The sequence below is a fragment of the Diabrotica virgifera genome, chromosome 6, assembly GCF_917563875.1.
Source record: "Diabrotica virgifera virgifera chromosome 6, PGI_DIABVI_V3a".
Classification (NCBI taxonomy): Eukaryota; Metazoa; Arthropoda; class Insecta; order Coleoptera; family Chrysomelidae; genus Diabrotica; species Diabrotica virgifera.
This window is the reverse complement of record NC_065448.1, coordinates 54,847,000-54,862,505: the sequence shown is the minus strand read 5'-3', so window position 1 is coordinate 54,862,505 and position 15,506 is coordinate 54,847,000. Positions and strand designations below refer to the sequence as shown.

Below are 15,506 nucleotides of genomic sequence, written 5' to 3'. Positions count from 1 at the left end.
CTATAATATCTCAAAGTGAAGATGATTTACAACGTATTTACAAAATTTAACACGTTAATTTCCCCAAATAAGATCAAATGAATGGTTATAACAGCAAATCAATAATAGATGTAAATTGGAGCTGGAGGGTTTAATAGAAAAAGTGATGGAGTTTAAATATCTAGGCATCACACTATCTAGCTACGGAAAGTTCGAAACAGAAGTGGAAGATCAAGTAAATTGAGCAAATAGGAAATAAAAATATCGGGAAAGAAATTAAAGGCACAATTTACAAGACAATCATCCGAACAATAATAACATACGCGGCACATACTAGACCTGACAGGAACGACAAAAAAAATGTTATAAAGAACAGAAATAAAAACCCTTAGAAAAGTCGAAGGCAAGGTAAGACACTATGGGCTAGGGCTAAAGTATTTAGGTATATAACCTTGCAAAAACAAGCTTCGTCCTTCTATGTGTTCTTATTAGTTTTTGCAGAGTTGCAAAAATTGAATTGCTTTTGATTATAATAGTAATACCAATAACTATAGTGGTACCCCGAAAATCCGAACTAATAGGGGGGACAGCCTGTTCGGATTCCGAAAAGTTCGGATTATCCGAAAGTTAGCCTAACTAGTAATTCAAAGCTTCCATTGTCGTTGATTTTGAGTCGCAAAACGTTCTCACAACAGTGTGCACAATAATTTTGGACTCAAGTTGACTACGAGAGAAGACTACCAAAGTAAGTTTATGTTTAACCTGTATAAGCACTACATATTAAAGTATGTATTTATTTTTAAGAAATTTTAAATGTCAAAGTCCTTTAATCTTACATTGTTCAATTTTCTAGTTTTACTCTGTATAATAAACATGTTTTTAAGTTTTTGTCTTGAATTTTTTAATTTTTTTCACTTTCCGTTGGTTCGGATTTGCCGAACATTCCGATTAGCGGGGTTCTACTGTAATTATAATCATGATTATTATTATTACTAATTAGTACACTTTTAATGAATATTTTCTGATAATATTCTCCACAGTTTATTTATTTTTAGTAATATTGATCAATATGGTATTCGTTATACTTATCAGATTACTACTGAGAAAATACACATTAGGTATTTCGTTTTCTCCCGTTTAAACTCATAAGAGCAGTCAAAACATTTTAGGTACACGTGAGAACAGCAAACTCAATGAGTTCCTGAAACTGTTCCTGTTAATAGATCGTTTTTATAAGCAGTTACCTACCAGTTTATAATAATAGTAACTAATTATAAAGCTAAGTTTATGAGACGATATAAATAATGTTACGAATTGTAATCAATGTGGTTTCCAGGGTCGTCGTGTCGTTATCTGTTAAATGTTTTTAAAACTGATCTTTCATAATGAGAGTATTTGTGAAACGGCTGGCGGGCGGTTTGAAATTGATATGGTTGAATAAATAGAATTTTGGACATAAAGAAATAATAAATGTATAACTGTGTTTACATCCTATATAAACTATGTATCTAATGTTTAGGGTGCGTTCCCTATGGAGACCAAAGGATGGTATCCTAGCCTAGAACATGGTATCGTACTCTTCATATTCGTGAATTCTCGCATTTAAAATAATGCATTTATTTTACATAGCGATCGATAATATAGTTTCGACCGCCAGGTAAAATAAATACATTATTTTAAATGCGAGAATTCACTAATATGAAGAGTATGATACCATGAAAGTAGATATTATGCTAGCAGTGACGTTACATCGCTAGATTCTTTTTTGAATTTTTGTGTCCATCAATACCGGGTGTCCACTTATATTTTCCCCCATTTTAACTGCCTATAACTTCTAAACGGCTCAAGATAGAAATATGCGGTTTTCGCTGAAATGTTTTATTTTAGTAAAAGTTTTGTCTGAATGGACTGAATTTTTTATATCGCTTTCAAATATGAAAAGAAAAATGGCGGATTTTTTAAAAAAGCGTTGTTGACTTTTTTTAATGGAACACCCAGTATATTTTTTTGTAAATTGAAAGAAAGGTCATTCACCTATCCAGCGATATAAAGTTTTCCAAAATCGGTTGTCAAATCACTGAGTAATTAATTTTTAAAATGAGAGGTGCAACGTGGATATCACATACCTAAATAACATAATATGTGATTTCCACATTGCATCTCTCATTTTAAAAATTAATTGCTCAGTCATTTGACCACCGATTTTAAAAAAAATTATATCGTTGGATAGGGAAATGACCGTTTTTTCAAAGTTTTTAAGTAATGATCATTTTTTATGTCGCTTTTAAATAAAAAATGGCGGATTTTTGGAAAAAATTACGTTGTTGACTTTTTTATTGAAACACCCAGTATATTTTTTTGTAGATGGAAAAACGATCATTTACCTATCCAGCGATATTAAATTTTTTAAAATCTGTTGTCAAATGACTGAGCAAATAATTTTTAAAATGTAAGATGCAATGTGGAAATCACATAACATAATATCATTTTGCTTAGTTATGTTATTTAGGTATGTGATATCCACGTTGCACCGCTCATTTTAAAAATTAATTACTCAGTGATTTGACAACCGATTTTGAAAAACAAAAAAAAATATACTGGGTGTTCCATTAAAAAAAGTCAACAACGTTTTTTTCAAAAATCCGCCATTTTTCTTTTCGTATTTGTAAGCGATATAAAAAATTAAATCCATTCAAACAAAACTTTTACTAAAATAAAATATTTCATCGAAAACCGCATATTTCTAACTTAAGCCGTTTATAAGTTATAGGCAATTAAAATGGGGGAAAATATAAGTGGACACCCGGTATATTAATCCCCAATAAGATACAAAAAGAAATGTCAGAAACTTGGATGATGACAAAATGTGATGAAGAATGAATGGGATATTATTGATCGTCTGATATAACTTTTTCCATGCCTCACGATTCATTTTCAAACAAATTAAGTCAAAACATAAAGTGAAACCGATGTGTGTAGTATAATATGTAGTATACAATATACAGTATACACAATGTACATATATTTACAGTGTGTCAATTTTAAAACTTACAATGAGTTTTATCTCTAGAACAAATGTTGATATGGAAAAATGCTTAAAACCGTTTCTAGGATAGTAAGGGGGAACTAAAATGACATGAAAGAGAACTCACCCCCATCAAATCAACCCCCTAGGCCCCACCCACCACAACCAAGAAAGTTTAAATTGCAAACCCCTACTTGTGATACATCATTGAAAAGGCTATAAAAAATGCTATCCAATGGTATAAATAATAATTATACAGGGTGTTAACATCAGCCAGTTTAGTATGACTTTTGTATTTTTGTAATGCTATCTCCCGGACTATTATTTTGAATGATAAGTGTATGTCGGTACTTTTTTCTCTTAAATAGAAACTTAAGTTGAAAACATTTTTTTTGGGGGTTTTGTCAGATTCAATCATTTTTGGTTTATTTGAGACTTTTAAATTAATGTCATTAGTTTTCACCATTTGTACGATCAGTACTGTCATTCAGCTGTAGTTGTTGTCACGATGGTTTATAGTATACCTGAAAGCGTGGAAATCATTTTCATATTTCCTCCCAGAATTATGTGTTATTTACGAGCAGCTCAAATATTTAATGAAAGGCATTTACGACCAAGCAACCTAGCTCTAGACGAAGATTTGCTGCACTTCCAACAAGATGGAGCATCTCCTCGCTATGCGGCTCCAGTTAAGCACTGGTTGGATACTAATTATCCGAACAAATTGATTGGAAGGACAGGTCCCATTGAGTGGCCACCGAGGTCACCAGACTTACCGCCACCTGACTTTTTTTCTATGGCCTTAAGTCAGGTGTTTATAAAACTCAACCTGCATCACTTGGGGAAGTGCAAGAAAGAATTACTCAAGCATGTCGCGCTATTACTAGAACAATATTTGCCAAAGTTCGTGCAGAATTTGAAAATAGGCTGTATTATTGTTTACAAAACAATGTTTACAAACTTTTAACATTTATTTAATTGACATTTTTAACAAATTTGTAGTTCAACAAAAACCTTATTAAATTTTCCATTTAAGCCAAAGTTTCACAGTTATTACTTCACCCTGTATAATTATTATCTATATCATTGGATAGCATTTTTTAAAGCATTTTCAATGATGTATCACAAGTAGGGGGTTTGCAATTTAAACTTTTTTGGTTGTGGTGGGTGGGGCCTAGGGGGTTGATAGGGTGAGTTCTCCTTCATGTCATTTTAGTTCCCCCTTACTATCCTAGAAACGGTTTTAAGCATTTTTCGATATCAGCATTTGTTCGTGACATATAACCAACCCATTGTAAGTATTAAAATTGACACACTGTATACACATCGACATTCGTTTCACTTTATGTTTTGACTTAATTTGTTTGAAAATGAATCTTGACGCATGGGAAAAGTTATAGCGGACAAACTATATAAAGGCTTGCAGGAAAACTAATTATGGCGTAGGCGCTATAATTTTCAACTTTGACGCCTTTATAGAGAACCTACATAGTAGTGGTTGGTATATATCAAAATGAACAGGCTGTGGTGGCTAGGCCACTTAGAGAGAATGAACGTGATGGAACCGTCAAAACACGATGGTGTAATGTGTAATCAAAGACCCAATGGAGTGAGGAGAAGAAGTAGGCCCAGAGCATGATTTAAGGACCAGGTGGAAGGCGACTTACAGGTGTTAAGAGTACAAAATTGGAAAATTAGAAGCCAAAGCAAATGAGAGAAAGGAATGGAAGCTGATCCTAGAACAGGCCAAGACTCGGCATGAGTTGTAGGGTCAATGATGACGATGAAAATACAAAAAGAGTTGGATATTTTTTAGATAAACTCTTACTAGCGAATTGGTTGTTTCTTACAAAATTTTCACAGGACAGGGAAGGTTGCTACCAAGTGAGAGTTTTTGTCGAGGCTCTCAAGGAGTTTTTTCTAGTGGATCTTTAAAACTATATAGATGAGTTGATTTGGCCAGAAAGATTTCATATGTCAAGCGGCTCAATTCTCAAGTTGATATCACATTCATAAATCTTCCTTACAAAACACTTCTCTCTTCCTCAAACAACATTATTCATGATCATCATATCTTCTCACTCATTTAAATTCTCAGCAAGCTTACAGTCCTTTGCTCATCTTTCATCTGCCTGCCTTGTCAGATTAATTTTCTCATTTGCATTTGATTGTCTTCTGCAGTTGTTGTCTCTTACTCTAATTCATACTCTAACTAACATTTTAAACTGACAAATTGAATAGACGAAATGAGAATTGATGCTAAAATATATTGAGGGTGGATAACTAAGGACAGAGATACTTGGAGGTGGATGCTGCGAGGCCAGGGCCTGACTTGGGTTGTGTACCATAGGAGAGAGACCTGATGAACCAATGATTAAAATTCCAACTAAGTAAAAAAGAAAACAACTAAAAATCCAAGGAATAGTACTAATAAAATAACAATTCGAAATTATGTTACAAAAATTGATTGACAGAGTGTTGGTAACCTTTATACCATGAGCGCCCATACCCATGGGCAGGGGGGCCGTGGCCCCCTAGCTTTCCGGGTGCTTTAAACTATATATGGTTATCCAAAGTACATATACAAAATATAATGTGTAACATCTTCACGTCTGCCCCCCCCCCTAAAAATTTCTATTTGGGCGTCCATGCTTTATATCCTTTGATTCCAGTATAGTTGCAGAATTATCCCCATATCTTTATCATCGATATCAATCTTCACAAAAATGAAGGAAGCGACAAAAACAAAGAAATGGATATAATAAGAGGACTAACTTAGTAAACTGAATAAAAAACATTCAAAACTTTGGAATAATTTTGTTAGATTTTATAACTATTCCCTTGATTGTAGTATAAAAAAAAGTTGTAAAATTAAAACTCATATTTATTGCTAATAATTTGTAAAATAAATGTACTTATCTTGAACAGAACATTTTTAGAATACAGTAGAGCGTCGATTATCCGAACTAATTGGGGGACATGGGCGTTCGGAAAACCGATTTTTTCGGATAATCGAACTATATTGAGATTGTCATACATATTTATCCACAAGTGAATGAAAACCATATTTATATATAACTATATTTGTTTATACCTTGATAATGACAAATAGAAATTAAACAAAAAAGTGCAGTCTTTGCAACAACATATTTTATAATACAAAATTGAAGATACAAAATTGAAGATATTTTAAGCGTTAATTACTAACGCTTGCTCAGTACTCGAGTGCGGGCGCAGGAGTCAGGAGTTCGGATAACTGGTCGTTCAGTTGATCGACGTTCAGATAATCGATGTTCAGATAATCGACGCTCTACTGTACATTGCATTTTTAGTTGCTTTCTTTTTTACTTAGTTTTTTTTTACGTAGAAATTTTGATCATTGGTTTATGCGATTATATTTTCCAATCCATCAGGCCTATCTTCTATGGCGCTACAACCCAAGTCGGGCCCTGGCCTCTCACAGCATCCGCCTCAAACTATCTGTCTCTGGTTGCTCTCCTCCAGTTGTCCACCCCTCAATATCTCTTTAGCATCGGTTCCCATTTCGTCTATTCAATTCTTCAGGTAATAGTTCAAAATCCAACATGTTAATTAGAGTATGAGTTAGACAGTTAGAGTAAGAGATGACAAGTGGAGAAGACAATAAAATGACGAAATTAATTATCTGACAAAGTGGGCAGATGAAAGATGGGCAAGGGACTCTAAGCTTGCTGAGAGGTTAAGTGATTGAAAAGATAATATATGATGATCACAAATAATGTCAAAACTAACAATAAAACACTGAAAACGTTTGTTTTCTATACTTCCACAAAATTTATTACAACTAAGTGACTACAGCTGTTTCGGCAGAGTGCCTTTCTCAAGTGATGCCGAAACAGCTGTAGTCACTCTGCCGAAACACTCTGTAGTCACTCTGCTGAAACAGCTGTAGTCACTTAGTTGTAATAAATTTTGTGGAAGTATAGAAAACAAACGTTTTCAGTGTTTTATTAGATAAAATGAACTTCCATCAAGTAACGGTCGAATCCATCAATTAATATCAAAACTTATTAAGCCAATATTTATAGGCCCCAATAAATATGCATTAGCAAAAATTATATTGTACATGAAGAATTTCTGAAGGTGAGGATTTCAGTTTTGAATGTGAGAATGTGAATGTGATCTTTAACAGTAATATTTTGAGATTTGTTTATCTTAGGGCTGCCAGATGCTAGTTTTTGGGAAACAGCAGTAAAATTGTTTGATGTGTGGAAGTATACAATTGTTTCTTACCAAAAAGAGCAAGAAGTTAGGAATCAACTGTTAACATAATCAACATTAACGAGCTTATGAAAACTCGAAAATATTTAGATTGATGTTTCGAATGTTACAATAAAACTACTAAACTAACTACTTAAACTAACATTTGTTAAATATTAAAACATCATTTATACATCCAATAGAATCACATTATTTAAACTATGAAATATTATCAACATTGAATATCAGTGCTTAAGGATAATGAAATCAATTGTCAAACAATTAGTAGAAAGGCGTTCATAAAAGAGAGGGATAAAACATTCATTCTGTTAAAATTATGCACATAAATATTTAATTGAAGTAATCTGGCAATACAAAACCACATAAAATGTACTACATAGTTTCAACTAATAATTGAAAAAGTTGTTTCTTGTTCAAAGAGATAGAAATAATAAGTTACAATATGAGGTTTATTACATAAATGATGGTAAACTAAACTTAAATCTTTCTGAAACATTGAAATGGCAAAATATGATATAACAAAGAACCCTAAAAACCAAATAAACTGTGGTCCCTAATCACCAAATAAGAACGTCTAGAATTAATACATAAACTAGGCACAGAATTTGCAAACTCATACGAAATTAACTTTACATCCAGGTAACTTATCAGACCCTGATTGGGACACAGCAGACTGACGCTTGCAAAAATACATCATCAAGAAAAGAACCCAAATCAAAATGTATAAGCTGTGACATGTCCTTATCAGTAAAACATGCTTGAGTGACAAAAACAGTTCTTGTGATACCAAATTTCTGTTGGACTTACATATAGAATTGTTTAACACATTGTGTGCCCTGTCGCTCATATAAATATGAGATACACAGATATTTTGCCAGGGGCCATGTCGCTCATTTTTTATATACATGTATGACTTACTTTGTTGCCGTGGATATCAATGGCCCCTGAGACTATTATCCCGATTAAAGCATGGCACGCAATGTGTTAACTAAGATAATAAAAGAATGGAAAAGTAAACAATATGTAACAAATGCAGAGCTGCAATTATAAATAGCTGTTATACATTATGTTGTATTATATTAATTCAAGTTGGACACAAGTGATAATTTAAAATAAGTAACATTTAGTAGTCGAATGAAAACGAGAAGAGATTAAAATTTAAATTGTTGTAATAGGAAATATGTTCATAATTCACTTTTCTAGCTTGTTGGATAAGAATACAGATAGTTGTGGTATATAATCAACACAATTCTCACACAATTTTCTGATATTTTTTGGTCTAGAAACCATATCTGGATGACAACCTCAATTAGAATTGTTTTGGTTGAATAATATGTTATATCAAATCTAGCTTTTATAATAGTTCAGAGATTTGCAATCCAAAGGGTCCATCTTTGAAATATTTCATCACGATTTTGGACACAGCATATTTGAGTCAAAATTGTTTGACCTAGAACTAGAACATGAATGATTTTTAGTTCACTAAGTTTATTATGTGTTCTAGCAACGCAAGGGATCAGGGGCCTTTATAAGAAAGGCCATCTTCTTTAACAATGGTGTAGGTCTTTGATCAATATGAGCTATCAAGGTTTTTCATTGTCAAATATGTTTTGTCTATGTCTAAGAACAACTTTTTTCCAACGGTCAACATATATTTTTTTACTTAACACATTCAACTCCGCATCTCATTAGAGACAATGATCAAATGGCTGCACAAATTAACAGACCACTGTATCAGATACATACACAAATGCCTCACGGGCAGTCCCGGTGTTTTTACTGAATCTGAGTCAATGCCGTAGAGGCGGTGGCGAACTTGAATGTGTTAATTGTATTGTTTTTTCATTGTAGCAGTCAGTAACTGTGTTTGTTTGCAGTCTCATTATTTTTCTTCCAGCTTCTATAACTTGTTTTCATAGATCAGAGTCAAGAAACTCTTCTACTGAATAATATGGTCTTTCAGATAGGCTTTTGTCATTTTACAGAATTTGGGCAAAGATGTTGCAGATTTAAGTTGTAGATGGAGAATTATTATTCATGTTTACAAATTTAAAGAAAATGGATATACAGGTGGAACAGATTCTCTTTGGGAAGTAAGTAAGTCAATGGGTTTTCTCACAAATAATTAAAGAACTGGGTACTATGAACTTTTTCTTAAAAAAATCAAGATTTTAAACAAAGCTAGTGTCAATCAAATTACAAATACGCTTCTTAAAAAAGATTATTCTGTTTTGATACCCATAACTGATTCAGTGAAAATTAGCTATTTAATGAGATTGGATTTTCCCACAATATTATAATAATTAAAGCGTATTATCTCCCATGGCGCTCTCTCATTATATGTACTGTATGTTCATGAATGCTACCATGGAATAAAATTTTTTTACCAAACAAGTAGATTCTATTTAAACAGTTTTGAAGATTTTTCTCTGTGAACATGTTAGGAATAGATTTTGATGGGGTAGAGCCTCTAATTAGAAAAACCAGAAAAAGTACATTATAATAGAACAAGAACATTTATAAGGCTGAAGAGTTTAAAAATAAAGAAGGGACACAAGAATGTAATATTATGTAAAAAACTGAAATACTGGTTGATAAATAAAATGATAATATTAAATGACGAGTTACTTTATTAAATTTGTGCATTGTATGCATGTGACTCAAACAAAACACATGTGATTCAATACTATGATAAAAAAAGAAAGTAGCCCACAAAAGGGAAAAAATTTATACTACCATATTTGAGTGGTTAACATGTTCAATGAACAGAACAATTAGGAAGTATTATATGAAACATTACTGTCACAGACTATATTCTATTATAATATCCAAGGTTAACAAACATTTAATTATACTTCACTAAGGCTTTTAATAGCTTTAGATCTTCTTGGTGGTCAAAATAGTTTTCCTAATTTAAAATTGCATGATGTATTAACTTGTTCCATGCAAATGACTCAAAAGACGTCAATGAAATTGAAAACTCAAAAGATGATCAGTTGCGTGAGGCGGCACTTTTCGTTTCTCATTATGTGTCCTATTATAGAAAGCTAACTTTTCTGACATCGATAATCTTTAGCAGCTCCCCATCTTTACTTATTCTCCTCAGGCCATTTTCGTTAGTGGTGTGGTTTGTCCAAGAAGGTATTTTCAATATCCTTCTATAAGGCCAGAGTTCAAAGGCTTCTAACTTGTTCATCAGCGTTATGTTGAGCGTCCAGGCCTCCATTCCATATAATAGTACTGACCATACATACATAGCACTGCAGAAAACGACATCTAAGACTGATATTAATGCTACTGTTACAAAATAAGCTTTACATTTTGATAAAGCCTCTACCTCTATTCTCGCTCTTATTTCTTGTTTATAATCAAGTTGATTGTTAAACCATCAGCCAAGCTATTTGTATTTGTCTAAATATTCAAGCTGTTGATGATTCACATAAATATATTGGAAGGGGTAAATTTTTGTTCTTTGATATTTTCACAACTTTGGTTAGTGAATTCTAGACACATGTTTTGTGTATGTCATTTGTCTCAGTTGTGTACTTATTTTAAGGAGCGACAGTTTACTTACTATCTCAGTCTCACCTATCTTTCATCTGTCTTGGTTGCTTGTTATGAAGTGCTACTTTAAGCCAACCTATATCTCTACCATTTACGATCTCTTTATACTTCTTGTGAAATTCGAAATTATATCGTTTTGAAGAAGATTCATGTTTCTAGCCCATATGTCAGCACTGGTGGGTTGAGTGTTCTCTATATTCTTAGTTTGGTCTCTTTGTCTAAACTTATGTTTGTTTGCTGCTAATATCCAAAATAATGTTTCTTCGTTAACAATATTGTTCATTTCAAGTCTTCAAATGTGTCATTACTTGTTATGAGGATATCCAGATAAGTAAACTTATTTAATACCTCAAAATTGGAGTGGTCTATGCAAAAGTTTTGTTCAGCATTTCTAGCTATATCTCTGTTATCTGGAATCGATGCCAACATTTTGGTTTTTTCCTCATTTATTTTAAGGCCCATATTTTGTGACAAAATATAATTAAATAAGAAGAAAATGTTTTCATTAGTAAATGAATGATATTTGTAAGGAAAGTCTGTCAATGAAGGACTTTCCATCCCCCACCACCCACACAACCTTGTGACTGTGGAAAATAAAGAGTGTAACAGATTAGAGCAGAAGTTTAAAATGCTTCAAAATATGGTCCAAAGTTTGAAGAAAATGACAATAAAAGACAAAAGATTAGAAAAGACAAAAGACCATTAAAGATTCTATATTGTTCGTTGGTTAGATCTCATCTGGAATATTGCTCTTCGGTGTGGTCTCCCTATTATCAGTTGTATAGTGATAAAATTGAGAATGTGCAACATAAATTCCTTAGACATGTTGCATTTAAACTTGGCCAGTATATCCATTATGATGATATTTTACAGATGCTAAATATTACTACATTAAAAAGCTGTCGATTACATCACGACTTAATTCTATTATTTAAGCAGGTTAAGTCACAAATCAACTGCCCAGATATGTTAGCCAAAATTAATTTCGCAGTTCTCAACCGCCAGACAAGACAATTGGTTTCATTTTCTGTACCAATGCTTAGAACAAATTATGCTCATTATTAGCTAGGAAAGCGACTTTTCCTACAGCTTAAATAGATTCAAGGCCGTATTGTCAAATATCATTTGACGACGGGTAGGTACCTACTTTTTATGTTTATTATTTATATTATTTGTCTGTGTACTTTCATGTTTAATTGTTTTGTAATTTTTAGCTTATAAATGTTTTATTTTGTTTTAAACCTTTAACATGTTAACTGTATTTTTTAAATTACCATACTTTTTTTAAAATTGTACTTATTTTGTAAAAAGGGTTCGCCCATAAATAAATAAATAAAACAAAAGATAAAAATATAGTTGTTAATGTACTTCTTATTGAAAAAACTCAAAAACTAATAAAAACGAAGACAAATTTCTATATGATCACAACAAAAAAAATAGCTGCATATTTAAAAAAAAATGCTTTTGTTTAAATAAAAAAAGACCCTTTAAAAAAGAAAGAATGCACGCCCATCGCGTGACTATACAAATAAAAGCTTTAATATTTCTTTAATTAAATCCCTTTTCCCAATATCTGTGAAGCCATGCCCATCACATGACAGATAGTTAGATAAGAAATTTATCATACATTGTATAGCTGATAAGATCACATGGTTCCAGTAATATATTATGTGATTTTTTAGATCCAAAATGTTTGAATTATTAACTTATTTTTGGAAAAATGGGAGTGAACTTTTAAATACCTATAGCTTAAAAAATTACGAAGAATAATGTAAAACTTTACGAATGCCAAAATGAGTTTTAAAGAAAAAAACAAGCTATGAGCAATTAAAACAGAACACATAATTTCAGTTTTACTAATGATCATAAGACTTTAAACTTCAATTATATGGTCATTACCATATTACAGTCAAACCCGCTTATTAGCATACCAGTTATAGGAATATCCCTGTTTAACACATTCGCTGCCACCTTATACTCAGTCACTCTCATATAGTGTCACTACAAAAAGAACCCTATTTAATTCCACTGGTTATGAATGTCTGGAAGCATTGGTGGCAAATGACTAACACATGCAAAATGCCTTTAGGCATCAGGTGGCAGCAAATGTGTCAAGGAATAAAAAATTGAGGTCCGGAAAGGTTTCTACTAGCTACCAATGATCAGTTATTACAATATTCCGGTTATAGGAATATTTTAGCTTGGCACAAAGGCTATTCCAATAAGCAGGTTCAACTGTATATTGAAATACTATCTATAAATTTTGGATTTTATCAATTTTTTTATTTATCAATGTAACCACTGGAACATTTATCATATAGTAAAAATTTCTAGTAGTAGAAATGACAGAACCATTCTAGATTTGTCATATACAGTAACCTTGACAGTCACATGTTTTTGATACACCCACCTGTGAAGGTTTTGATTTGTTTGTTAATAATGTTGTTAAACCCCCTTATTCTCGCATTTTCAACTCTCAATAGTTTAAATTTTCCAACTTAGAAACTACCATTGCAAATAATTAATAAACATTGTTTGGAAATGCAAAAAATTTAACAAACATGGTGTTAATGGTGTCCTGGCATTTAATGAGTAAAACAAAAGATTTCTAATTGATTATTTGATAAATACTTTTAAATTTTGTATAGTAAAAACACAAAATTTGAATACTTTGCAATCTTGGGCAGTAATAACTGTTGAATTTGGGAAAAAATTGGAAGTATTTAATGAACAATAGTACTTTGTCAATAAAAAAAACTAATTGACTTGACCTCGACTTTCAGGGATAGTGATCTAACTTTTTTTGAAAAAATAGTACGAATTTAAACAATACTAATGGTAAATAAAGTTGGGAAATACCACAATCACACCAAAATTAAATAATAAGACCACAAGTCGGGTGGGTCTGACAAGGCATGTGACTTGTTTTAAGTGGGTCAGAATATGGTATAAAACTGTTAAATAAAAATAATTTAGGGGAAATATGCCTCTAATATCTCTATTTTATAATGCAAACCCTTTCACAGCTCTTTTAGTGTTCAAATAAATAAGTACTTCCCAGATCTTGGCATATGACTTATCTACTACGCCCATGGTTTCAATTTTGCTTGAAAAACAAAGATTACTTTTATATAAACTATTTTAGCTTCTAACACTAAGTTAGTTACGATTCTTGATTTTAAAACAACGATGTAAAGATAGAATTAAGGCTATAAAAAATCAAAGACCTTCTGATGGCATAAAATCAATAGTCTAGCGGCGAAAAGACCAGCAAAATTTCTACTTACAACTGAAAATGATAGCAGCCGCGGCTCCCATGACTCCAAAGAAGGGTCCATAGACGGGGTGTTTGTCATCTGCCATTTTTTAAGTTATTAGGAGTATTTACAGGCCAGAACGATGTTAAATGTGCACAACACACTACGGAACTAGCGAACCCACTGACAAATATGGCTTACACGACTGCCACCAGCAAGAATGGGTCATATGACGATAAGAAAATTTCAGGTGGAGTGCAGAATTTCGAGCCTCTCGATTGGTGGGATTCAAGCTGAAGGCCAAGATTCCTCCAATGGCATGTAAATCCAGTTGATAATTTGGTGATGTCACACTAAGTCAAAGCGCATGACGTGACGAAATTCTTAAAATCAAGATTTTTGTAAAATGTAGATGTTACGTAAAATTATCTTTTTATTTTAGAGATAGGTTCCCAAAAGGAAATAATATGGCGAACAGTATTTTCGAAAAGAGAATCTGTAATTTTGGATCACATGACTGACATTTGTTTCCGTTTTCTTTCATTAGAACGGCGGTACATTTAAATCAGAGCACTTCGAACTGTTGACATTTCTGCTTCTGAATATTAAAAAATATAGGTACATTTAATCGTTTCATTAGATTATGTATAATGTATAATGCATACATAGGTAATATACATATACATTGGCAAAATAATATTTTCGAATAAACACAATAATTGATGATTAGGACAAATTGTATTGCAAAAAGTATACACTAACAGACAGATTTCGAGAATTAGAAATATTAGATATTCTATAATTTTTTGTAAATTAAAATTGGTTGAGTCACATGATTTACAGATTATCTAATGTGTATAGTCGTAAATTAAACATTAATCATTTTGGTATAGATATATAATACCAAGCTACATGTCAAGTCAAGGAGAATTTAAAATATTTAATAATAATTAATATAGCGGTTCTCAATAACAAATAGCAGTGCCTAGGTATGCCTACATACCGGATTACTTTTTAAAAATCGTTTAAATATAATATATTTATATCATCATCATAGTCATTAACATCTTAGTAGATGTGTTGTGGTTCATAATTGGGCTTCAGCAGCTCGGAAAGTTTGATTGATAATATTTCTCCACTGGTCGCGGTCATCAGTTACATGTATTGCCTCAGTATACTGTTTGTTGAGAAGCTTTTTAGTAATGTCCGCCCATCGCTGTGGAGATCTTCCGCGTTGGCGTTGAGTCTGAGGCCTTCCTTGGACCACCAACCGCTCCATTTTGTGATCACTTCGATGGATATGACCAAAGAACTTTAAAATTCTAGAGTAAACGGTACTGGAGAGACGCTGATCCGGTTTAATTTCATCCAGAACCGAGATATTTGTACGGCGAGCCGTCCATGGAATTCGAAGCAGGCGT

The 15,506-nt window shown here is 32.4% G+C and overlaps 1 protein-coding gene across 1 annotated transcript in view; it reads right to left on the bottom strand.

Moving 5' to 3' along the window:
• LOC114343248 (V-type proton ATPase 16 kDa proteolipid subunit c) overlaps nt 1-14,646 on the bottom strand; it is a 76,066-nt gene extending 61,420 nt beyond the window's left edge. The window contains exon 1 of the mRNA XM_028294058.2: nt 14,116-14,646. Within this exon, the coding sequence (XP_028149859.1) occupies nt 14,116-14,191 (76 nt within the window). The 5' untranslated portion in view covers nt 14,192-14,646. The remainder of the gene's footprint in view (nt 1-14,115) is intronic.
• Nucleotides 14,647-15,506: the final 860 nt, after the last annotated feature.